This window comes from Mustela lutreola, chromosome 10, assembly GCF_030435805.1.
Source record: "Mustela lutreola isolate mMusLut2 chromosome 10, mMusLut2.pri, whole genome shotgun sequence".
In the NCBI taxonomy this organism is placed as follows: domain Eukaryota; kingdom Metazoa; phylum Chordata; class Mammalia; order Carnivora; family Mustelidae; genus Mustela; species Mustela lutreola.
In genome coordinates, this window is record NC_081299.1 from 100,532,512 (window position 1) to 100,559,772 (window position 27,261).

The 27,261-nt window shown below is 36.7% G+C and overlaps 1 protein-coding gene across 2 annotated transcripts in view; it reads left to right on the forward strand.

Annotated features, from left to right (window-relative positions):
* MAN1A2 (mannosidase alpha class 1A member 2) overlaps nt 1-27,261 on the forward strand; it is a 195,967-nt gene that overhangs the window by 48,573 nt on the left and 120,133 nt on the right. For both annotated transcript variants that reach the window (XM_059137472.1, XM_059137471.1), the window contains exons 2-4: nt 3,506-3,761; nt 10,280-10,376; nt 23,460-23,578. In XM_059137472.1, coding sequence (XP_058993455.1) covers nt 3,506-3,761; nt 10,280-10,376; nt 23,460-23,578 — 472 coding nt within the window. The remainder of the gene's footprint in view (nt 1-3,505; nt 3,762-10,279; nt 10,377-23,459; nt 23,579-27,261) is intronic.

Sequence of the window (27,261 nt, forward strand, 5' to 3'; positions counted from 1 at the left end):
GCATATGGGCAAAGGAGTCAGGAATGGAAAAGAGAGGGCATAGTTCTCTGCTAGTTCTGCAGGAGGTGAGCCACATTTTAAGAGCATTTGGTGCCCTCTAAATCCTTGTAGGTTTGCCCATAAGTGTTATGTCATTCAGTGCAGGGATGCTGAAAAGTTGCAAGGTGTCCCTGGGTATTGGTCCCTGGTGTCTGAGGACAATGATGTTATCCCTGATCATTAAATGGCTCTGTGTGTGTGTGTGTGTGTGGTGAGGAAGAGGATAGGTGGTAAGGGAAGGAAGGAAACTTGTGTTGATAAGGACTTCTCTGTACTCTTAGACTCCTGTGTCATCTCATCCATTCCTCATAACAGTCTTGTAAGGGTGGTGGGGATACTCTTCACAGATGGGAAAAGAAGCTTCAGAGAGGTGATACACATCTAATGTCACACAGTGAAAAAGTGGCAGGTTCTACCAAAGCCTTAGTTGGCTGATAGCATAGTTTGAGAATATTCATCTGTGACAGTGTTTCATGGCATGCTAAAAGGGGTGTGCTAGAAGGGGATTGTGACTAAAAAAGGTTGGGCAGTATTATGCTAGGCACCTTTATTGCAGAACTTCGCAGAGCCTTTACAATACCCATGTGCATTGTGAAGCTTTGGAGAGGGACAGTGAATGTATTGTGGCCCTTAGGGTGGGCTCGAGAAGGCGGCATGTAATCCCCAGCTGTTGGTGGAGGTTTGCTGGTGCATGAGGGTGCTTCTAAAGTGATGCCCAGGTGAGCCATTGCACACATGGTGGGGGCTTCCATGTGCCTTTCAGTGGTAACATGGTGCTTGGAGCTATAAAGGGGAAGCATTGTTCCTGACGGAGTCTCTCCCACTCATCAGTCTCTGCCCTTGAAAGAACTAGTCCTTCCTGTTTGATGGTACTCTTCTTTGGGACTTAGTCCCAGGCCTACTGCTTTCCTCACTGTGTGCATTGTTTGCTCACTAAGTGAGGGTGTTGGGAACATTCTCAGGTGGAAGTGACAGAACACCTAACTGGTTCAGCTTCATAGACCCCGAAATCTGGAGACTGGCAGTTGAAGGCCCTGGTAGCAACCTAATGATATCAGCAGCACTTTATGTCTTTCTTTTCTTTTCCTGAATGATGTTGTTCATTTATCCCTGAGCCTTTTGCCTGCAAAATGGCTGTCACAGTTTTAGGCATCACAACCACAGCTGAAGATAGGAGTAGGTATTTTGATAGGTTTGGTCTTAGTAGCTAACGGGCCCTTTTCTCAAATGGTTCTGTCCATTTTTTAATTCCAAAAGGAAATTATTTCCTAGAGTCCTCCTTTGCCTCTGTGGTTGGAATAGGGTTGTGTGATCACCTCTAGCTGCAGGGGCATTTGAGAGAGACTTGGTTGACATAGACGCATTATTTGTGGGCTGGGCACAGTGTTTCTCTGTTGGTAAGGAGAGGGGGGCAGTTTGGAAGGCAGACGATGCCCTTTTTTGCCCGAGTCTCCTGAACGGAGCAGCCCAGAATTGCTCATGAATTCACCCACGGGCCAGCTTTGGCTTATCCTTGCTGCAGTCTTCCCACCTCCACTCTGTCTGGAGGCCCCGTGGATTCTTTCTCCCTGCCTTCAGGTGCCTCTTTGCCCTGTCTCTGGTGGTCTCTCCTGTTTCCCTCATCAGCCCCTCTTTACTGCTAGCAATCCAGTTTTTTCTCTAAACATTTAACATTTTATTTTTAATATTAGGCTGTAAACTGGTATTTTTCTCTGGATGTTCTGTGATTTTTAAACACATATATGTATTCCCATAATCACGATAATTGGGTTACATAACAATGCTTTCATCCCCCAAAACTCTCTTATGTGTTATTCCTTTAACGGTAATTCTCTCCCAACCATACTTCCTGGCAACCACTGACCTACTCACCATCCTTAGATTTTTGTCTTTTTGAGAATGTCATGTAAAAGGAATAAAGTGGAATGTAATGTTTTGAGATGGGCTTCTTTCATTCACGGAGTAATACCTTTGAAATTCATTCAAGTGTGTATGAATAGTTTCTTTTTATTTTGAGTAGTATTCCATAGTGTGGCTAGACCACAGTATAAACAGTGATTTGTTTATTTACTTGGTGAAGGATACCTCAGTGGTTTTCAGTTTTTGCCCATTATGGGTAAAGTCATTATAAACATTTCTGTATAGGATTTTCCCTCCAGTGTTTTTTAGAAATTGTGCTAGGATACACATAACACTTAATACTTTAGCTAATTTTAAGTGTACAGTGTGTTGGTATTAAATGCATTTGTATTGTTTTGTGACCATTTCCAGAACTCTCGATCTTGCAAAACTGAAGCTCTACCCCTTAAAACAGTGACTTCCCATTTCCCTTTCTCCCCCCATCCTATGGCAACGAACCACTATTCTACTCTGTAGGATTTTGTTTATCCTAAATATCTCACATAAGTGGAATCATATAGTACTTGTCCTTTTGTGATGGGCTTATGAATAGGTTTTTTATGAACATACACCTTCACTTTGCTGGGATAAATTTCCAGTGCAGTTGCTGAATTTTGTGGTAATTACATATTGAATTTCTTAAGAAACTGGCTGTTCCATTTTCTGTTTCCAACAGCAATGTTGTAGGTCCGGTAGAGTTTGAATTGAATGTCTAGAGAGTTGACTCTGGTGACTACTGAGATATTTACCCTTAGAGCAGTCATCATTGGCTGATGTCGAAAACAGTAACTACCACTCCTGTATTCATTCATGTGGATGGGGGTAGAAGTGGAGAGAAGATTAAGCTCTCACAAAAGTAGGCCAGGGTAGAAAACCCTCTAAGTGTCCACTGCGGTTGTGGTGTCCAAACCTGTGTGCATACCAGAATTCATCAGAGGAGCTCTTCGTAAAACACAGTCATGGGTTTCATAGAGACCTACTGAATTGGAATCTGTTCTCAATTCCCACAACACTTGGGAATTGTGTTAAGATCTGTAGGATTTTCAAAATATAAAAGTTTTAGAAGCATATCATGTACTAATAATAATAAATGAAAAGTTTCCCTAGATCTTCTCTTTTCCACTTATCACTTTCCTTGACCCTGTATTTATATTTTTGTCCCTTCCCCATACTTAATTCTGTTTTTATTTTCTCTCCCCCGTTTTGTTTTTGCTCTGTTTTTTCTTTTTTCCTCCCTCCCCCTCCCTTTTCTTTCTTCATGTCTTCTGATAAGTTACTGATTGTTCTTTGCTCTGTTCTCACTGCTCCTGCAATTGTAACTTTCTTTCTAGGTTCCCTCTTCCACCTTGTAAAGTGTTTTGTCTTCAGCATCCAGGGCTTATAACAAGTTATATTTATCCTATTTGGGCAGATATATCTGAGTCTCTTTCACAGATCATCCTTACCTTTTAATGGCTGGAGTACGAAACTTCTAACAGGGTTTGGCTCAGGAAACTTTAAATTTTAGGTTCAAAGATTGAAGTTCTTAAGGATCATTCTTACCAGACCTTTTTTTATTCTCTTATAGGGAAGAAGAGGAACGTTTGAGAAATAAAATTCGAGCAGATCACGAGAAGGCCTTGGAAGAAGCAAAAGAAAAATTAAAAAAGTCGAGAGAGGAAATTCGAGCAGAAATTCAGACGGAGAAAAATAAGGTAGTCCAAGAGATGAAGGCAAAAGAGAAGAAGCCACTGCCACCAGTCCCTATACCAAATCTAATAGGAATAAATGGTGGAGACCCAGAAGATAATGACATAAGAAAGAAAAGGGAAAAAATTAAAGAGGTAATAAAACAAGATTTATGATGTGGAGAGGTTATGGTATTTGACTAGATTTAAATGTATATGCCTTTGTATCATCTATGGTGTCATACTTTGTTCTTGTTTGTTTTGGGGTCATGCTCATAGTTCAGATTCCAAGTTGGCAATAATCTTTCTTAATAGGGATTATAAAATAATTATTGGACACTTGAAATTTTGATATAATGTTGTTTGGATCATTATACCACTCTCTGTTGAGGGAGCTTTTGATATCCAACATTTTATAAATAATGGAGAATAGATCTGTAAATAATTTATCATTGAATAAGAAATTTCTGAAGTGTTTAGTTACAAGGGACTCTGCTAGATACTATGCAAATCTCCTCATAAACATGCCTCTGAAAAATTAGCATTTTATCTGCCATCTTTTAAAGAATAGGTCATCAAACCCTTCTGCCCTTACTGCAGATATCTTCCAAAGAGTCTCAAAAGATTAAAGAATGGGGACCGATTGACTTCAGGATTCTTTAAATGTTTAGTCTCAGAAGTCTTTCAAATTGTTATTCTAGGAATTATTTGGAGATAAAGAGAATGCCATGGTATGTGTGTGTGTGTGTAGGGAGGGGGCGGAATTTAGTGAATACTACAGTTAAGTTTTGTTAACTAGAACTCCTGCTGATTCTTGGTAAAAGTACTGCCTGTGAAGAAAAAGGTTTTGTCAGGTTGTAACAGCATCAGCAATATTTCAAAGGGATTATTTATCATAAAAGAAGATGGTAAGTTTAGTTCGAATAGTTAAATATCTATTTGGAAATATTCTAGTAATGATTATGAAAGACTTAGCAGGTACGTAAAGCTTGGTCTTATGAATTATTATAAAACCTTGACCTTAATGGAATCAAACTAGAGCTGTACTCTGATGTTACCTCAGCTCTGGAGACTGTCTTAATGTGCTGGCTGCTGTAGGCACTTTATTTGGACTGTATTGAGAAACATTGATAGATTTTTTTTTTTTTTTCCTGAGATGACTGACCTGCTAGTTTTTAGATGTAATTAGAATTTATTGAAACACTTTCCTATGTACATAATAATTCAAATAACAGTGTGTGTTTAGGGGACTCCCAAGACCACCACAGCCTTAGTGATTTACTGGAAGTATTCCCAGAACTCAACAAAGCAGTTGTTTTCATGGTTTGGGTTTATTGCAGCAGTAGCATGCAGATTAAAATTAGTAATAGGAAAGGCCCATATGAGAGAGTCCAGTACATACCAGATGCAAGTTTCTAGCTGTCCCCTTTCGGTGGAGTGGTATGGACAGTGTTTAAGTGTCCAGCAATGATGTATGGTAAGGAAGTATCGTCAACCAGGGAAGTCCACCTGAGCCTTGCTGTCCAGGGCTTTTATTTGAGGTTCATTATGTAGGCGTGACTGACCTTAGTTCTCTAACACCTCCAAGAGGTCAGGCTGATATCATGTAACCCAAGGCCCCCACCATAAATCACATTGTAAGCAGAAACTGTTCACATGGCCCAAGGCTACACTTAATCGAAGGTACTCTAAAAGGCAGGGTAATAAGATTTAGTGGTTATTTTCTAGGAGTCTGGCACAGGGCAAATCTTTCTTTGGAATGTACAGGGTTTGGACAGCCTAGACCTGGTGAGTTAACCCTTTAATATCCATATATCCAGTGTTCTTACAAGTCAACATGAAACATTTTAAGACCTCCTGTACAGGTAGGCTCCTGTTAAACATTATGGTCACTGGCTTAGCAGGCAGAGAAAGTTGAACCTTAAGCTTATAGGGGAAGAAACTAACAAGAGACAAGATGATGTGAACTGAGGAATACCTGAAAGTTTCAAGGATTAGAGACAATGGTTACTTCTAAAGGAAGGGGTATAAAATGACATTAGAAAGGGATTATTTGAACATTTTAAAAAGTGCTCATAACTCTTAGATCTCCAGTTCTCCAGCTTAGGCATCCTAGCTGCTGCCTTCCCTTCCCCAACAGAAGACTAGAGTATACTGTAGCTTTTTGAGGGATAAATTAGAAGAGGTCTGAATTTGGGGAATACCAGTTATGGCTGGTATTCTGACCAAAAAATGTGGTCAGAGAGGAGGGAATAAGTGAAAAGTGTTCTGAATATTGAGACCACTTTCTCCTGCTCAACTCTCCGAATTCTGGCAGCCAGGTTTTCATATTCAATAAGCAGAAGACGGGCAGACTTCTCTGGGGAGACTGGCCCAAGAGAAAAGATCTAGAGTGTTCCTCAGTGAAAACCCCTGGGTTCACCTGTAGTCCCTAAGATGAGGCTCAGCTCAAGTTTGGCTCATTCACTGACAGCATTTAATTATCTTGTAAGTGCCTCCCTCTGATGTGAAGAACAAACCAAAGATCACTAGGCATTTCAGGAAAGTTTCTTACATTAGAAAACAAAACAGATGGAAGAATTCAGGAATTCAGAGAATATAGAAACAATATGGGGAGGACCAAAAAAGAAAAAAAAAATTGTCATTGGCATGACAAAAAAATGGAACTCATGAGAACAGGAGGTTATGAAAAGGAACATTTATAGAATATGAAGGAGCTCTTAGAAATTAAAAAAATATAATTTTAAAATTCAGTAGAAGAGTTGGAAGATAAAATTGAACATATCTCTCAGTAGAACAAAGAGATTGAGCAAACAAGAAGGTAAGATTAGTCAGGAACATTTGACAAGTGATTAGATGAAGAAAATAGATGAGAAGAAGTCAATTTAAAAAAACTGGCTGAAACTAAAGAATGTGGGTCTTGGGGATTGAAAGGACCTACCAGACATGGAACAACAATGAGCAAAAAAAATAGAAAAAAAAAAAAAGATTCCTACTGAAATTTTAGAAAAATAAGCATTCAAAAACAGATCCTAAACATTTACAGAGGAAAAAAAAAAGATGGGATTGTATATAATGGCACCTCAGATTCCTCAGCCATAATACTGGAAACTGGAAGAGAGTGGAACAGTAGCTTAGAAAATTATATATTCAGCCAAATTGTGAATCAAATCTGAGGGTAAATTTAGTCATTTTCTCAGATTGCTATTGAAAAATATGCTTCAGCACAAAAATAGGAAGAGAAGAGATTTTGGCAACAAGGGATCTGTCACTAGAGAGAGAAAGGATTCTCAGGATTCTGAATAAGGGACTCAGCAGGGTGACTGCTGTGCTTCAGGCTGAGAGAACAGAAGTCGAGGTCAGAACAGGAGGGATAGAGAGCTTCAGGAAGGATATATCAGAATAAAATGGAACTGATAGTTTATCTGATGTGTTGGATATATACTGAGACAGGTTTTGGAGCTCATCTATAATTTGGAAGTAAATTCAGAATTACTACATTAAAAACTTAAGTAAACAAACAAACAAAACCCGAAGCCCTCAGATAACTAATTAAAAGCAGGGCAAACAAAAGTTGCATAAGGTAATATAATAATTACAAGAAAAACATGTTAATTACATTGGGAGGATGCGGGTCAGAGAAATATAAGTGTATGCTGAGGTAGTGGCATAAAAGAGCTAAATTATCGCTAACTGTAGGGGAATATGGTACATACCTAAACCTTTTTTAGAAATTAAGAACTAGCCCTATAGACTGTATTTCAAAATACAGTGATAAATGGAAAAAATTGGTGAAGGGTGCCTGGGTGGCTTAACTGGTTAAACAGTTGCCTTTAGCTCAGGTCATGTCATGATCCCAGTCCCATGCTGGGCTCTCTGCTCAGGAGGGAGCCTGCTTCTCCCTCTCCCTCTGCCTGCTGCTGCTTCTGTGTGTGCTCTTTCTCTCTCTGCCAAATAAATAAAATTTAAAAAAAATTGAGCTTTTTGAGACATGATTTTGTAAAAAATAAAATGTACCTATTTTAAGAGTATTGCTTGTTGATGGGTTTTGATAGCTGTATATACCTGTATAACAACTATTATCAAGATATTTATAATCTCAGAATGTTTTTCTTGAGCCCCTCTTTGGTCAGTCCACCCGATTCCTTGGTCACAGGCAAACACTGATCTACTTTTAATTATTATAGGTTGCTTGTCTTTTTTAGAGTTTCAGTCAAATGGAATCATAAAGTACAAAAGTATGTGATATTTTGTTTCTGGGCATTTGCGTGGCATAATTTTTTTGAGATTAACCTATGTAGATTGCACATGAAGGTCATTTTTTCCTTAGTAGTATTCCATTATATGGGTATACCATAACTTGTTTTATTTATTCACCTGTTGAACATTTGTTCAACAGTTGTTCCAGGTTTTGACTGTTATGGTTAAAGTTGCTGTGAACATTTGTGTACAAGTATTTGTATGGGCACATATTTTAGTTTTAATTTTAACCTTTGTCTGTGATCTGTTGCTGGTTAATTTTTTTGTTTATTGTCTGAAGTAAGGGCCGTGCTTCAGTTTTTGCCCATAGGGCATTCTAGTCGTTTCAGCATCATTTGTTGAAAAGATTATCCTTTTCCTGTTGAATTACGTTGGCACTTTTGTTCAGGATCCAATGATAAAATCAGTAGTTGTTGAGCCCCTTTCTGGACTCATACCTATTCCATAACCCTTAATGCCAGTAGGACCCTATATTGAATTCTTAAATTATAGTAAGCTTTGATGTCAGGTTAAATCCTCCAACTTTGTTCTTTTTAAAAATTACTTTGGCATTTCTGGGTCCTTTGCCTTTCTAGAATTAGCTTCTTTATGAAAATAGAAGGTTGCTGGATTTTGATTGGGATTTTATTGAATCTGTAGATGTATTAGGAAGAATTATTAACAGTATCCAGTGTTACATGAACATGTTACATGTTTCCACTTATTTAGGTTTTCTTTGGTTTCTCAGCAGTGTTTTATAGTTCTCAGTATATAATTCTTGTACATATTGTTACATTTGTTCTGAAATATTTCATGTTTTTGATGCTAATATAAATGGAGTTGCTTATTACTAGCATATAGAAATATATTTGATTTTAGCTTTCTGGACTTGTTTCCCTATTACTTTATTGAAGTCATTTATTCTTGTGGACTTTTCTTTTTTAGATTGCTTAGGATTCTCCTTATACATAGTAATGTCCTCTGTGAATAGAGGTCCTTTTCCATTTTCCTTTTTGATTTTTATGCTTTTTATTTCTTTTTCTTGTATGGTTACATTGGTTAGGACTTCCAGTACATTGTTGAAAATAAATGGTGAGAATGGACATACTTGATCTCAACGTTAGGGGTTAAGCATTTAGTCTTTTACCATTAAGTATGATGTTAGCTATAAGTTTTTTGAAGATCCCCCTTTTTTTAGGTTGTAGACATTTCCTTGTAGTTTACTGAGAGTTTTTTTAATCATGAATGGGTGTTGAATCTTGTCAGGTGCTTTGTCTACCGGCATAAAAATGATTGTTTGATGTTTTTCCTTTTATATTATTCTGAATTACATTAATTGATGTTTGAATGTTAATCAGTCTTCAATTTGTAGGTTAAACTGTTCTTGATCATTACGCAGTATCCTCTCTCTATTGCTGATTTTTGTTAAGGAATTTTGTGTTTTGTTTTGTTTTGTTTTTTTAAAGATTTTATTTATTTATTTGCCAGGGAAAGAGAGAGAGAGAGAGCAGGTGCAAGAACACACAAGCAGGGGAACAGCCTGCAGAGAGAGAAGCAGGCTGTCTGTTGAGCAAAGAGCCTGATGGAGGAGTTGATCACAGGACTCTAGGATCATGACCTGAGCTGAAGGGAGACCCTTCACCGATTGAGTCACTCAGGCATCCCTCATTAGGAAATTTTGAATCTGTGTTTTTGAGAGATACTGGTTTTCAGTTTCCTTGTAATGTCTTTGCCTGGTTTTGGTTTCTGAATAATGCAAGCTGCAAAAAACCAAGTTGAGGAATATTTTATTGAATAGTATACTGATAATTGAATAGATTTTTGATATACAACAGTCCACTGTTGAAAACTGTTATAAATTAAATACTCTGCTGTTGCGTAGCTTGGAGCTCCTTGGGTTGTGAGAAGTGCAGTTCAAGCTAGTTGATAAAAAAAATTTATTAGCTTAGTGGCTCTAAATGAGGGCTTCAAGCTTGGCTTGACTAAGTTCACATCTTAGATGTGATTGTTAATAATATACACCTCTGTCCTTTTGTTTTTTAGTTTCTCCATGTTGGGTGAATGTTAGCCTCCATCAGCTCTACGATGATATATTATGTACACCTTGAGATTACAAATCGAGAGAGTCCCTTCCTTTATGCATAAAGGGACTTGATTGCTGCTACTTGAATCACACCTAGTCACTTTGTTTAGGTCAGGAGTTGGCAAAATACAGCCTGCAGGCCAAGGTTTTTTTTTTTTTTTTCTCTGTTGTGTAGACTGAGGTTAAGCATGGTTATGTGTGTTGTCACAGTGGTACAAATGGTAATAGAATAATATTCTAATGTAGGAGATATAGGATAATAGGTAAGACTATAGTGATAGATGATCTAGATAGATGAAATAACAGTCTGTGAGTAATGTAAATTGCTTGGTTATAATTTTTCCTTTCTCAGATGATGAAACATGCCTGGGATAATTATAGGATATATGGATGGGGGCATAATGAACTCAGACCTATTGCACGGAAAGGACACTCCACTAATATATTTGGTAAGTTTACTTCTTCTAATTATACATCCACTACTATATCCATTTTCTGTCTCCATCTTTAAAATAGAATCTAACTTTTTAAGTTCTTTATACTTTATCAAGTATTTCTATGTAACAATAATTTGAATTATAATAAGTACATAACATGTACTTTTTTTTTTAAGTTTCAGTGAAGATTTAGGGATACTTTGGAATATACAGATGATGTGGTAGATTTTATATATATATATAAATCTATATATAGATAGATTTATATATAGATAAATTTATACATATATGTATGTATATATATATACATATATGTATAGATATATAGAATCTATATATGTAGATAGTATTTTTATATATATATATATATATATGTCATTCATTTATTTGAGTATTTTGCTGCTTTTTCTGCCATTTCTTTTTTTAGTATCAGGGAAGTTTGGTACCCATTTGTAGTTTTTCTTCAACACAGTTCTGATACTCCTCATATTATAGAGGAGGAGGGGATGCAAAAGAAAGCAGCAGTCCTCATTGCTTTGTGGATGCCCCATTGTGAGATATTAGTGCAGGAAAAGACATTATATGTAATGGTTAATTAAAATTAGATCCTCTCTTCAAGTAAGTATTTCCTTATATTAAATTCAGTGGTAAACTGTGAGTCCTTTTAAAGGATTGGAGTATAAATGTGTACTGAAAATAAAGGTTGGGTGTTAATTTTCTACTCATTTTCTTAAACCATATTTCTCAGAACATCTACTATATTAAAAATTATCAAAGAGATACGGGTCCTAGATGATAAATTATTTAAAAAGATCAATGAAACCAAGCTCCTAGCAGGACTGACAAAGAAAAAGAATAAACATGAATTACTACTATTAGGAATTAAAAGGGATTATCACTACAGCTGCCACCAAACAAGAAACAGCTGCCTTTAGCTCAGATTGTGTCATGATCCCAGGGTCCTGGGATCAAGTCCCATTGTAGGGCTCCCTGCTCAGTCCCTGGGGTTGTTGATGCCCTTTAGAATTTTATTCTCTTATTTATCTGTTCCTCTCTGGACAGATGACAAAATGGAAAAACTCACCTCAAAAAAAAGAGTAAGTGGCAGTACTACTGACTGCCAGGAAGCTAATCAGCGTGGATATAAGTAAGATCCTCCCCTGCTCGTGTTCCATCTCTCATTATATCTCTCTCAAATAAATAAAATCTTAAAAAAAAAAAAAACTCATTGATAGAGAACAATCTGAGGGTTGATGAAAGGAAGTGGATGGGGCTAGATGGATGATGGGTATTTAAGGACGGCACTTGTGGTGGGCCGTGGGTGTTTATTTAGGTGATTAATCACTGGATTCTACTCATGAGACTAATATTGCACTGTATGTTAGCTAACCAAATTTTAAATAAAATTTTTAAAAATCAATAGAAAGAGGACAACACCTCGACATAATAATGAAACTTTCAAATCTCAGAGACAAAATCCTGAAAGCAGCTCAAGATAAGACGTCCATACCTTACCAGGGTAGACTCATTAGACTGGTAGCAGACCTGTCACAGAGATCTGGTAGGCCAGAAAGGACTGGCATGATATATTCAGGGTGCTAAATGAGAAAAAATATGCAACTAAGAATATTTAATAGATGTCATTCAAAATAGAATGAGTGACAAAAAGCTTCCAGGACAAACTAAAAGAATTTAAAGAAACTAAAAGAATTTGTGGTCACTAAACCAGCCCCAAAAGAAATATCAAAGGGGATCCTTTAAGCAAAGAGAGAGCCCAAAAGTAACATAGACCAGAAAGGAACAGACATAATCTATAGAAACAATGACTTTATAGGTAATACAGTGGCACTAAATTCCTATCTTTCAGTAGTTACTCTGGATGTAAATGGGCTAAATGCTCCAATCAAAAGACACAGGGTATCTGATTGAATAAAAAAGGAAAACCATCGATACACTAGGTGCAAGAGACTCATTTTAGACCCAGAGACACCTCCAGATTGAAAGTGAGGGAGTGGAAAACCATTTATCATCCTAATCGACATCAAAAGAAAGCTGGGGTAGCAATCCATATATCAGACAAATTAGATTTTAAGCCAAAGATTAATAAAAGATGAGGAAGGACAGACACTATATTATAATTGAAGTATCTATCCAACAAGAGGATATAACAGTTACAAATATTTATGCCCCTAACATGGGAGCAGCCAATTATATAAGCCAATTAATAATAAAAGTAAACTCATTGATAGTAACAAAATAATAGTAGAGGACTTTAACACCTCCCTCACTGCCGTGGATAGATCATGTAAGCAGAAGATCAACAAGGAAATAAGGGCCCGTTTTATATATATTATATATAACAGTTATATCTATATAGCAGATATATTACACACTTATATATAACAGATATATTCAGAGCATTCTGTCCCAAAGCAACAAAATACACATTCTTCTCGAGTGCTCGTGGAACAACTTCCAGAATAGACAGAATTGTCCAGAATAAACTACCTGGGTCAACAAATCAGGTCTCAGCTGGTACTAAAAGATTGGGATCATTCCTTGCATATTTTCAGATCACTGTGCTTTGAAACTTGAACTCAGTCACAAGAGGAAATTTGGAAAGAACTCAAATACTTGGAGGCTAAAGAGCATCCTACTAAGGAATGAATGGGTCAACCAGGAAATAAAAGAAGAATTTAAAAATTCATGGAAACAAATGAAAATGTAAACATTTAGAAACAAATGAAAATGTAAACACAAATGTTCAAAATCTTTGGGATGCAGCAAAGGTGGTCCTAAGTGGGAAGTATATAGCACTACAAGTCTTTCTCAGGAAACAAGAAAGGTCTCAAATACACAAGCTAACCTTACACCTAAAGGAGCTGGAAAAAGAACAGCAAATAAAGCCTAAACCCAGCAGGAGAAGAGAATTACTAAGATTAGAACAGAAATCAATGAAATAGAAACCAAAAGAACAGTAGAACAGATCAACAAAACTAGGAGCTTGTTCTTTGAAAGAATTAATAAGATTGATAAGTGCCTGGCTAGACTTATCAAAAAGAAATGAGAAAGGACCCCAATTAATAAAATTATGAATGAGAGGAGAGATCACAACCAACACTGAAGAAATACAATTATAAGAACATATTATGAACAAATGTATGCCAACAGATTAAGTAATCTGGAAGAAATGGATGCATTCCTAGAGATGTATAAACTACCGAAACTGAAATAGGAAGAAATAGAAAACCTGAACAGGCCCACAACTAGCAAGGAAATTGAAGCAGTAATCAAAAAAAAAATCTAACAAACAAGAATCCAGGGTTGGATGGCTTCCCAGGGGAATTCTACCAAACATTTCATTAATAAATTCTTCTGAAGCTCTTTCAAAAACTAGAAATGGATGGAAATCATCCAAATTCATTTTCTGAGGCCAGCATTACTTTGATCTCAAAAGAAGACAAAGACCCCACCAAAAAAAGAGAATTATAGATCAATATCCCTGATGAACATGAATGCAAAAATTCTCATCAAGACACTGCCTAGTAGGATCCAACAGTACATTAAAAGGATTACTCACCATGACCAAGTGGGATTTATTTCTGGGCTGCAAGGGTGGTTCAACATCTGCAAATCAATCAGTGTGATACACTACATATATAAAAGAAAGGCAGGAACCATATGATCCTCTCAATCCTTTCTTTTATGTAGAAAGGGCAAGAACCATATATGTAGAAAGCATTTGACAAAGTACAGCATCTGTTCTTAATGAAAACTTTTCACAGTGTAGAGATAGAGGGAACATAACAATATCATAAAAGCCATCTGTGAAAAATCCACAGTGAATATCATTCTCAATGGGGAAGAACTGAGAGCTTTTCCCAAGGTTAGGAACACAGCAGGGATGTCCACTGTCCCCTCTTTTGTTCAATAATAGTACTAGAGGTCCTAACCTCTGCAGTCAGACAAGAAAAAGAAATAAAAGGCATCCAAATCAGCAACGAAGCCAAAGTCTCACTCTTTGCAGATGGCTTGATACTCTTTTTTTTTTTTTTTTTTGTGGAAAACCCAAAAGGCTCCACCCCAAAATTGCTAAAACTCACACAGGAATTCAGCAAATGACAGGATATAAAATCAATGCACAGAAATCCATTGCATTTCTATATGCCAACAATGAGAAAAAATGGAAATTAAGGAATGGATCCCATTTATAATTGCACCCAAAAGCATAAGGTACCTAGGAATAAACATAACCAAAGAGGCAAAGGATCTGTACTCAGAAAACTATAGAAATCTCATGAAAGAAATTGAGGAAGACACAGAGTGATAGAAAAACGTTCCATGCTTATGGATTTCAAGAACAAATATTGTTAAAATGTCTGTGCTATGCAAAACAATCTATACATTCAGCGCAATCCCTACCAAACTACCATTAACTTTTTTTCACAGAGTTGGAACAAATAATCCTAAAATTGTATGGAATCAAAAAAGACCCTGAATATCCAATGACATACTGGACCAGATGGACTTAACAGATAGATCTATTGAATGTTGAAAAAGAAAACCGAAGCTGGTGGCATCACAGTGCTGGACTTCAAGCTCTATTACAAAGCTATAATCATCAAGACAGTATGGTACTGGTACAAAAACAGACACATAGATCAGTGGAACAATATAGAGAACCCAGAAATAGACCCTCAGCTTTATGACCAACTAACCTTTGACAAAACAGGTTGGAATATCCAGTGGAAAAAAGAATCTCTTCAACAAATGATGGGAAAATTGCATGCAGAAGAATGAAACTGGATCATTGTCTGACACCATACACAAAGATAAACTCAAAGTGGAAGAAAGACCTAAATATGTGAGACAAGAATCCGTCAAAATCCTAGCGTAGAACACAGGCAGCAGCCTCTTTGATCTTGGCCACGGCAACCTCTTGCTAGAAACTTCTCCAAAGGCAGGGGAAACAAAAGCAAAAATGAACTATTGGAACTTCATCAAGATCAAGCAAAGCAAAGAGTCAAGGATACTAAAAGGCAACCTGTGGAATGGGAGAAGATATTTGCAGATGACATATCAGATAAAGGACTAGTATCCAAAATCTATGAAGAACTTATCAGACTCAGCACTCAAAAGAACAAATAATTCAATCAAGAAATGGTCAAAAGACTTCAAGAGACATTTCTCCAAAGAAGATACCCAAATCCCCAACAGACACATGAAAAAAGGCTCAATATCACTTGGCATTAGAGAAATACAGGTCAAAAACCACAATGAGATACTGCCTCATGCCAGTCAGAATGGCTAAAATTAACAAGTCAAGAGATGACAGATGTTGGTGAGGATGTGGAGAAAGGGGAACCCTGATACACTGTTGGTGTAAATGCAAGCTGGTGTAGCCACTCTGGAAAACAGTATGGTGGTTCCTCAAAAAGTTGAAAATAGAGCTACCCTATGACCTAGCCATCATACTACTGGGTATTTACCCCAAAGATACAAATGTAGTCATCTGAGGCACCTGCACCCCAGTATTTATAGCAGCAGTGTCCACAATAGCCCAACTGTGGAAAGAGCCCAGATGTCCATCAACAGAATACTATACAGCCATCAAAAAATGAAATCTTATCATTTGTAATGACATGAATGGAGCTAGAGGGTATTATGCTAAGTGAAATAAGTCAATCAGAGAAAGACAATTCTCCTATGATCTTCTGGAATTTGAGAAACAAAACAGGATCATAGAGGAAGAGAAGGAAAAATAAAAGAAGACAAGATCAGAGAGGGAGACAAACTGTAAGAGACTCATTCTTTTTAAAAGATATTATTTATTTATTTTACATACAGAGACACGGTGAGGGAGGGAACACAAGCAGGGGGAGTGGGAGAGGGAGAAGCAGGCTTCCCGCTGAGCAGGGAGCCTGATGTAGGGCTCCATCCCAGGACCCTGAGATCAAGCCTGAGCTGAAGGCAGACGCTTAACAACTGAGCCACCCAGGCAATTAAGACTCTTAATCGTAGGAAGCAAGCTGAGGGTTGCTATAGGGGATTGGGGTAGGGGTATGGGATAACTGGGTGATGGACATTTAGGAGCACACACTTTATGATGAGCACTGGGTATCCTATAAGACTGATGAGTCACTGACCTCTAGGTCTGAAACCAATAATACAGTATATGTTAATTTAATTTAAATTAAAAATAAATTTAAACAAATGTGTATGTATACAAGGGGATATCAGTCAATCATAAAAAAGAATGAAATCTTGCCATTTGAAATGATGATTGAATCTGGAGAGTATTACACTAAGCGAAATAAGTCAGAGAAAGACAAGTACCATATGATCATCAAGTACCATGATGTGGATATTAAGAAACAGAACAAAGGAACATGGAGGAAGAAAAAAAGAGGTAAACCAAGAAACAAGCTCTTAACTGTAGAGAATAATCTGATGGTTACCAGAGGGGAGGTTGTTGGGGGGATGGGTGAAATAGGTGATGGGGATTAAGGAGTGCATTTGCTGTAATGAGCACTGGGTATTGTATGTAAGTGCTGAATCACTATATTGTACACCTGAAACTAACAGTACACTGTTCACTAACTGGAATTTAATTCAAAAAAAATAGAAGCACATGGAAAAAGCCATGTGCTTTTCCACTTGGGAAAAAAAACACATTTTCCATTAGGAAGTTTAATTTTCAAACATTTAGAGATTTTCTTTTTATCTTTCCATTACTGAAATTTAGTTTACTTCTGTTATGGTCAGAGAGTGTGCTATATTTCAGGGTCTTTTTCTAAGATTTTATTTATTTGACAGAGAGAGCAAGAGAGCACAAGCAGGGAGAGTGGCAGAGGGAGAAGCAGGCTCCCCGCTGAGCAGAGGGTCTGATGTGGGGCTCAATCCCTGGACCTGGGATCATGTCCTGAGCCGAAGGCAGATGCTTAACCGACTGAGTCATCTGGGCACCCCTATATTTTACTTCCTTTAAATTGTTTAAGGTTTATTTTATGATCCAGAATATGGTGAATGTTCCATTTGTGCTTAAAAAGAACCTGTATAGATGTCATCTGCTGATCCTGGGTAGAATGTTCTATTGATGTTAGATCTCATTGGTTATTAGTGCGGTTGTTCAGGCTCCCTCTCTGCTTGCTAAATTTCTGTCCAGTAGTTTTATCACTTCCTGAGAGAAAGGTGTTGAAGTCCTCAACTGTAATTTTGGATTTCTCTCTTAGCCCATTCAGTTCAGCCAGTTTTTGCTGCTTATATTTCATTTATTGATATATTCTTGTTAAGTGTTTACACATTTAGGATTGTTTTATGTCTTCTTGGTAGCACCACCAAACCCCTAATACCAAAACCAGACAACAGTATTTCAAGGAAAGGAAAACGTAGACCAGTGCCCATCATGAATATAGACACAAAAATCTTTAGCCAAATCTTAGTAAATCTAATTCAGGAATACCTCAAATGAATAATACCTTATGACTATTGCATGGTTCATTTAATATTGAGAAGTTAACCAGTATAATTGAAAATATTAAGGGGGATGGGACGCCTGGGTGGCTCAGTTGGTTAAGCAGCTGCCTTCGGCTCAGGTCATGATCCCAGCGTCTTGGGATCAAGTCCCACATCGGGCTCCTTGCTCCGCAGGGAGCCTGCTTTTCCCTCTGACTCTTCCTTCCACTCTGTCTGCCTGTGCTCGCTCTCACTCACTCTCTCTCTGACAAATAAATAAATAAAATCTTAAAAAAAAAAAAAAAAAAAAAAAAAAAAAAAAAAAGAAAATATTAAGGGGGAGCATGTGGGTAGCTCAGTCAGCTAAGCGTCTGCTTCCGGCTCAGGTTATAATCTCGGGGTCCTGGGATTGTGCCCAACATAGGGCTCCCTGCTCAGCGGGAGCCTGCTCCCCCTGCTTGTGCTCGCCTTCTCGCTCTCAAAAGAATAGATCTTTAAAAAAAATAAAATTACGGGAATCAAAGAAAAACCTTTATGATCATTTCAGTAGATGCAAACAACTGGTTTAGCAACACTCAAGATTGATCCATGATTGAAGTTCTCCGGTAACTTTCATAGAAGGGAACTTACTCAGTATGATTAAAGAAAGGCATTAAAACACACAGACACACAGATACTCAAAAATAAAACAAATGGAAAAAGTTTGCCACATTCTTAATATTTGAACATGAGATGTTTTCCTCTAAGATTATGAACCAGCAAGGATGTCTGCTCTCTTACTTTTGTGTAGCGGTGGAGTTGAGGTCCTACCCAGTACACTAAAGTAAGCAAAAGACAAAAGAGGCCTAAAGATTGGAAATGAAGAAGCACAACTTATAGCTAATGAGATTTTCCGTGAAGAAAATCTTAAGAAATCAGCACCAACAAAGTACTCGATTGAATAAAATTTAGTAAGGTTGTGGTACAAGTTCAATGTACAAAATAAATTGTATTTCTATATACTAGCAATGAACAGTCATAGAGTCATTTAAAAATCATATCATTTGCAATCGCATCAAAAAATATGAACTGCAGGGCGCCTGGGTGGCTCAGTGGGTTAAGCCGCGGCCTTTGGCTCAGGTCATGATCTCAGGGTCCTAGGATCGAGTCCCGCATCGGGCTCTCTGCTCAGCGGGGAGCCTGTTTCTCTCTCTGCCTGCCTTCCTCTCTGTCTACTTGTGATCTCTCTGTGTCAAATAAATAAAAAAAAAATAGAACTGCATGTGGATGAATTTAACAAAATAAGGGCAGAACCTATACACTTAAAACTGATTATTGAGAGAAATTTCAAAGGACTTAAATAGATGGAGAGAAATGCCATGTTCATGAATTGGAATATTCAGTACTATGCGGATATCAGTTCTCTTAAAATTCATGTTTAAATTTAAAGAAATCCCAATCAAAATGACTTTGCATAAATTAATAGGCTGACTCAAAAATCTATATAGAAATGCAAAGCATTTATAATACAATAATTTTTTAAAAGAAGAACTAAGTTGAGGGACTTATATGACCCGATTTTATGGTTTACGGTAAAGCTGCAGTAATGAGGACAGTCTTAATGATGCAGTCTTCTTATTTTAGCCTAAGGACAGAGAGATCAGTGGAAAAGAACAGAACTAGGTCTGCACATACATGGTTGATTCAGAGGTACTCAGGTAATTCAGTGGCTAAAAAGATAGTTTGTCCAGTAAATTGTGCTGGATCAGGTGCATATTTGTATAGAAAATTAACAAAACTCGACTTTTCATTGTACATAAAAATTAACTTGAAATGGATCATGGGTCTAAACCTGGAAGCAAATAATGTTTTAATGTTCCTAACAAAAAGCATTTTGGTAGGAAGCTTTGGAGAAAATCTTTGTGACTTCGAGGTAAGAAAAGAGTTTTTAGGGAACCCGGGTGGCTCAGTCATTGGGCATCTGCCTTCAGCTCAGGTCATGATCCCAGGATCCTGGGATTGAGTTCTAAACTTCGGGCTCCCTGCTTGCTGGGAAGCCTGCTGCTCCCTTCTCCCACTCTCCCTACTTGTGTTGCTTCTCTGCCTCTGCCCCTACTGTGTCTCTCTCTGTTAAATAAATAAATAAATAAAAATCTTAAAAAGTTTTTAGAATACAAAAAGCATAAACCTTTTATAAAAGGGGAAAATATGGATAAATTGGACTTCATAAAAATTAACAATTACTGTTTTCCAAAAGATATTAAAGTGAAAAGTAGAGAATGTGTGTGGTATACACACATGAATATATTTAGAATATATGTGATTTATATACCAAAGAAGATTTATGAATAGCCAATTAGCATGTCAGTTGCCAGAGAAATTAAAATTCAACCCATAATGCAATATCGTACATGCTCATTAGAATGTCTAAAATTAAAAAGGGCAGCAATATCAAATGTTGACAAGGATGGTAGAGCAACCAGAACTTTTCTGCATTGTTGCTGGGTGTATAAAATGGTATACTCTGGAGAGCTGTTTGTCATTTTCTTGTAAAGTTAAAAGTAACCTTACCATACAGCTCAGCAATTTCACTCTTAAATATTTCCATGATGCTCACAAATGAGATCAGAGAGTAGTTTTATTTTTCTTACTGAGATTTTTACATCATTGCCATGCAGAATCTGTAAATTGAATTTATAATTTACAATTTAGATCTCTTCCTATATTCTATAAAAATTTATGTAGGAGTTACTGTGCTTAAAATTAAAGTAGAATCTATTCTGTGGAACTTCCAGAGTCGACTTTTATGGTTGGTAGTTCTTTGAGAACTTCTCAATTTCTTCTGTTTCTTGGTCTTTTTTGTTATCTAGATTTTGTGTTTCTCTCTATGTCAAAGTTTCTAAGTCAGAGTTTCTTTTCTATGTCAAAGTTTTCTTTCAAACTTAGAAAAGTTTGTTTTCTAAGTCAAAGTTCATTACATATAAAAATAAGTAATATTTTTATTTTATGTGATACTATAGTATTGAATATATGATATATATTCATAGAAAATCATCAGTTGCACTCATTTTTTCAAATTTATTGATATGGTATGACTAAAATGGGCTTTTTATAGTTTTCTTAGTTTCCTCTCCGTTGATGCAGTCATTTCTTATTTTGTGTTTTTGCATTTCCTGGGTACTTTTTAAACTTTGGTGAGTGGTAGATTCATTATGTAGTTCTTCTAATAGAACTGTCTCTTGAATTTATATTTTTGACAGTTTCTTAAATTTGTAATTATTTTTTGCCTTTATCTTTTCTGATTCTTTGAACTTTTTGCTTAGGTTTATCATTCTTTTTTTTCCCCGTTGGTAGAATGTTGTGAATTCAATTACTTTCATTTGTTCTCGTTAAATAACATTTTCAAGTTATGAGTTTCTGAGAACTGCATTAGTTGAATCCTGCATTCTCATAAAATTTTATTAATATTTTATAGATTCTTTAGTATTGTGTTTAACTTCTTTTACCCAAGGGCAGATTGACTAATTGATTGAGGATTTTTTTTATTTATTAGAGAGAGAGAGAGCATGAGCAGGGAGAGGGAGTGGTAGAAGCAGACTCATGTGCTGAGAAGGGAACCCGATGTGGGGCTCCGTCCCAGGACCCTGAGATCATGACTTGAGCTGAAGGCACTCACTTAACCCACTGACCCACCCAGGCGTTGTTGTCCCAAGGATAGTTTTAGATCTTTTAACTTTTTCCATTTGAAATCTTGAGTTGTCTAGGTAAACAATCATAGGGATAGCCAGGAACATCAGTTTTGCTTTCCACTTCTTTGGTCTGTTTGCCCATGGCACAAACCTTTTTGTGAAACTAACCGGAATTAGTACAGAGCAGGTGGGTCAGGCCTTTTTCCGTTCCAGAGTCGTCTGCACCTTAGAGGAATACACATTCCCCGGACTCCATAAATAACTAGAGAACTGAAGCATAACTACCTATAAAAATTGAAATAAGAACAGAAATAGGTACTCTTAAGGATTTAAAATAAGCATGATAAATATTTTGGATGGAATACATAAAAAGATACATATTTAAGTTATTATGAGAGAGAGAGGGATATATGGGTGATTAAAGGCTTGATAAAGTATCATCTTAATAAAAAGCTGAGGAACAAAGAAAAGTAAAAGGAAAGTATGTCTTTAATAACCCAGAACAAATATTCTAGTTAATATCTAGGGAACTTAAGTGGGGAGAAGACCCAGGAGCTTATCAGAGTGTGATGGAGTGCTTGTCTTTGTAGTGGAAAGATAATACTTATTGATAAGTTGAAAAATTTATTAGAATCATGTGAAGAAGAAAATGTGATATAAGTTAAAGACATTTTAAGAATGAATTTGTATAGCTTTAAAGTGTCAGAAGAAAGCACTGTTTACTCAGTGGGAAAAGGGATGGAAGAAAAAAGAAAGAAAAGTAACTAAGCAGTGTCAAATATGACTTGCTGATAAGGCAAAGCTGAGTTTAATGCTTCACTGTGGTACAGTAGATCACTACCTCACCAGAGCCTTAGTAGCCTGTCAGATAGAGAAGGACACAGTTGGGTTAAGATGGGCCTTTCAGTTGGGGGAGGGGTACTTGGTTATGATTGGGTAAGGACCATAATATAACACTTGAGGACTGGTAAGCAGAGAATTTGGAGGTATTTCGTTCAGAGTTTTAATAGGTCTTTCAGGAAGTTCCTGGAATGAAAAGTAAAATTAATTTACAACTTTTATCCTTCTGGGCCAGGATAACAGTAAACTCATGTTGATGAAGACAGTAATAAAGCCCTTTCAATATAGATGATAACAACTGTGGATAATTTTCATTCTCAGAAGGTGGAAATAATTGTGTTTCTGGGGCTGGGGACGACTCATCTGCTCCATGTAACTTACTCTTCTACATGCTATTAGATTTGTTTTAGATTGTATTCAGGATTTTGTAATTCTTTTCATTAGTAAGATTGACCCGTTTTCTTGTCATGTGTTTAGAGTGTCTAGCTTTGCTATCAACTGGTTTTGTTGAATTAAATTTTTCCCTACCGAAATTGTTTCCTTTAACATCAGAATTCTCTTTTTTGAAGATGGGTGTAAATCTTACTATTTTGATTTTTTCTACTCATATATTTTGTTTCATACTTACTTTCTTTTTCAGTATGGTTAACCTGCTTTTGATTGGTAAGGTTTTTATAGTTTGTTTTACTGTGGTCATCTAGGCTTATTGCACTTTTACTATTATTTCTAAGTATATTTTTTGCCCTTTTTATGCATTTATACCAGAACAGCACAGTTGTCCTACGACTGGTTTGACATCTTGAACCACCTTCCCCATTTCTTGAATTAATTCCCCCTCCTTTTTTTTTGGACTTAGTTAAACAGATAGAGATCTCATACTGTGACCAGGAAGAACATGAAAGGAGAATTACTGTTTTAGTTTTCCTTTACCTCCCTTTTAGTTGTCAACATGTCATCTTTAGGAAAATACGTTGAACAGTGTTTGTTATTGTTCTTAAGGAAGAGTGAATCATGTTGGGGGTTATTTTTGGTCCTTGTATTTCTACTTTGATTTTTTATATATTAAAAAGTTAAAACAGACCTTATATGAAGGGCGTGTTATTAATGAGTTTTCTTTCTACCCCAAATACAGGAAGTTCGCAAATGGGTGCTACCATAGTAGATGCTTTGGATACCCTTTATATCATGGGACTTCATGATGAGTTCCGAGATGGGCAAAAATGGATTGAAGACAACCTTGATTTCAGTGTGGTGAGTATACAACTGATGACTTCTTTGATTGACCTTGAAAAGACAGTGTCTAACTGTAGTAATTTTGAGCGTTACACTCCCAGTTTAAGGAAATCCTAAATTCCCTCTATTCTTTCGGAATTAGGATTGTCATTTAACTTTTGCGTAAAATACATCCCTTTCTCACCATCTTCCTTTCATTCTTTTTTTTTTGAGGTAGTGTGTTCAGCGTGTTAAGGCATACTTAAAGAAAAAAACACATGGGGGTAGAAATACCAGGAAAACATGAACTAGTTTATAAACAATAAGTGTTTTATTGTTTTTTAAAGATTCAGTAATCTGGTATAGCTTTGATGAACCTTCCTAACTAGGCCAATGCCCCTTTTTCCAGCATTTTGGTATAGTTGTTAAGTTGTATGGCTAAAGTTTGAAGCCCAGCACAGCTACATTCTCACTGTGGGACTTGGGAAAGTTCTTTTATTTTTTCTAAATCTGTCATAAAATTACTATCGCACTGCAGTATTGTAAGGATTATTTGACATAATCTGGTACACATTAAGTGCTTGTAAATGGTAAGAATTATTTTCATTATTATCAGTATTCACCCACAAGTTGTATGGGCTATTTTGTCATATTCATTATCATCTCTGATGATATCTGTGCTTGCTGTTCTTTCTTGCTGTGGTCAGAAGTCGCTCTTTCCTTGTGTGTTTTTCTCTTTGGCAGACTGCATCACTCACGTTGTGATTTAAATCCATAATTATTTCTTCTCTCATGCTTTCCTGATGCTACCCACATGAAAATGGATTATTTATATCATTCTAGCGTTTTGGACATATATCATTTAGAATAATTTTTATTATCAGTTAGATTTAGATTTTTCTGTAAGTGACAGAAAATCTAATATAAAATAGCTTAAACAAGATACATGTTTATTTCCCTTTCGTGTAAACTAAGTGCAGAATGAGCAGTTTAGGATTGGCTTGGGTAGCTCCTGGTTCCTCAAGGGTCTGGGATCCTTCGTCTTGTTGCTCTGCCAACTCCAGTGTATAGCTCCAGCCTCACGGTCCAAGCTGGTTCCTTAATATAAGGTGGATAAACCTTCCAGTTTCAGGAAAGGGAAAGATACATGACTCTCCTATATTACTTTACAGGTATCGGTTACCCCAGTTTTGCTTGTGTACTGTTGAGTGGCTCAGAGTCTTACAGCCCAGCCTTAGTGTAAAGGATGGCTGAGAAATAGTTGTTTTCTCCCCTGCCCCACCGCCTTTGGCTATGTGGTCCTTATAGGATGTGCTTTGATTTTAAGAAATCCCTACTCTTATTGAAGATACAGTCCTATATTTCATTCTGAGTGTTTTAAAGCTTGGCTTTTGCATTTAGGACTTTAATCCATATGAAATTGATTTAGGGTGAGATAGACAAGTATTAGTTGATCCTAGCCATTTATTTCCCTGCTATTTGTACATGCCACATTAGTCATTTGAGCTGATTCTTTTCTGTTCACTTTTTCCCTCCGTGCTTACATTAATACCAAACTGTCTTAACTACATATTTTTATAGGAAGCTTGATACCCAATTTTGTTCTACTAGGAAATTGTCTTAGCAGTTCTCAACTCTTTGTTCCTGTAAGCTCTGGAGTACTGTTGACATTTTGATGAGGATCGCGTTCAATTTACAGATTAATTTGCAGAGAATTGGCGTCTGTAGAGTCTCAAATACTCCTGTCCATTAACATGTCAGCTTTATTAGGCCTAATAATCCATCCGCTGATATATCATTGTATCAGTTCACTCAATCAGGAACCAGAACTGTACGTGCCATTTATTTTAATTAGAGGATTTAATGTTTAGAATTGTTAACCAAATAACAGGGAACTGAAAAGGCAGAAAGAGAACATTGTGGTATTACAAGAGGGAGTAACTATAGTAAATATCTACCTCCCTGGGACTGTCAGAACAGTGGGAAGAAGTGGGGATTACAAAAATTTAGTAATTTGGAACTCTGCTGCTAGTATTTCGGAGCTCTTAAAAGGGCTTTTTTAGAGCTGGGACTCAGACCTCCGAGGAGAGGGTCCCTAGCTGGTGGGCCACAGTGAGGCTGATTTGGAGAATGTATGTGTGTGGCAGCGGAATTGTAATGTGGAACCAACTGCCACTGCCAGGGCAAAGAACCATGACTGGTTTGACACTGTCAGAAACCAGAAGTAAATTGGAAGGAATAAGTCCTTTCTCCTTCCTCCAGCCTTGTATTATCTTTGTAAAACCTCCCGTTGGCATGGCCCATAAGGGAGCCAGCTGGCTAATGAGACACACATTTGTAGAGTCCAGTTCCAGTTTACCAAGTAGACTATAGAAGGATAGATTTGAAAATCTGAGGAAAAAAGAGCTTAATAATCAGCACAATCATTTACCATCCCTTTACTTTTAGCCTTTCTGTGTCATATATTTTAGCTGTATATTTTGCATGTAATGTATTTCTGGATTTTGTTATTTTTATCCAGTTTTGGAGTCTTTTAACTGTCAAGTTTGGAATGTTTACATTTGTTATGGTAACATATATTTGGAGCTGGACCTTCCATCTTTGTTTTTCAACCTATGTTATTATTGTACTTTCATTGTTTTTATTTTCTGCTTCCTTTATTTTAGATGAAGTTATTTTGTGTCTTGTTTGCCCTCTTTTACATTGACTTTTATACTTGTCATTTTCATTCGTTCTGGGGTTATCCTTAAAATTTTATATTTATACTGTTTAAGTTTAAAATTAATCAGTTTCTGAAGAACATAAGTCTCTTAGAATGCTTTAATTTAGCTCATCTCCCTCTTGTCTTATGTGTAATTGTTGTCTAGCTGGTTCCACCTTGTATTTGAAACTTCCAGATTAATGAATGAATGGATGACTGAATGAAGGAATAAATAAATAAATTTATTGAATGCCTCCTCTGGGAAAGGCACTGTTCTGGCTTTTGTGGATACAGTAATGAGCAAAACAGTCTTATTTCTTCTTGAGTTTTTACTCTAATTTTGGGAGGAAAACAGTAAATAAATCTTCAACTCATATATAGTTTAGGTGGTGATAAATGCTGTGAAGAACTGTAAAGAAGAGCAGGTAGGATTGGAGCACGTGGTTGCCATTTTACATGGGGTGGCCAGTGAAGGACTCTCTGCTACGGTGACGTCTCTGAGAAGAGACCCAGTGGAAGCCATGTGGATATAAGGCTCTCTCATACTGGATATTATAGTTGAGTATAGGATTGGAGGTTGGTTATTTTCTCTTAAGCTTTGAAAGGTATAGTTCCATTGTCTTCCTTTTCCTTTTACACTATTGGACATCATGCTGTCAATCTAATTTTTCACAAGTAATCTATCTTGTTTTCCCCTTGTTTTAATCTATCCCCCCCCAATCAGTTTTGGAAGATTCACCATCACTATTCCTTTGAATAATGCCTGTCTTCTGTTTTGTCCCTTCTCTCCCTCTAGAACTCTTATATTACCTCTCTTGTGAGGGAAGTTCTGAATTTTACAAATAAAGAATTATATGTAATTAAATGGTGGTAAGTGTTAATTGGGGAAATAATGCAGGTTAAGAGAGATTAGTGATGAGGACTGACTTCATTATTTTGTATGGTGTGTTTGGAAAAGCTTCCTATTCAGAGACCTGTAGGTTAAGAGTAAGACTGACATACAGGAATGAGTTCGGTAATT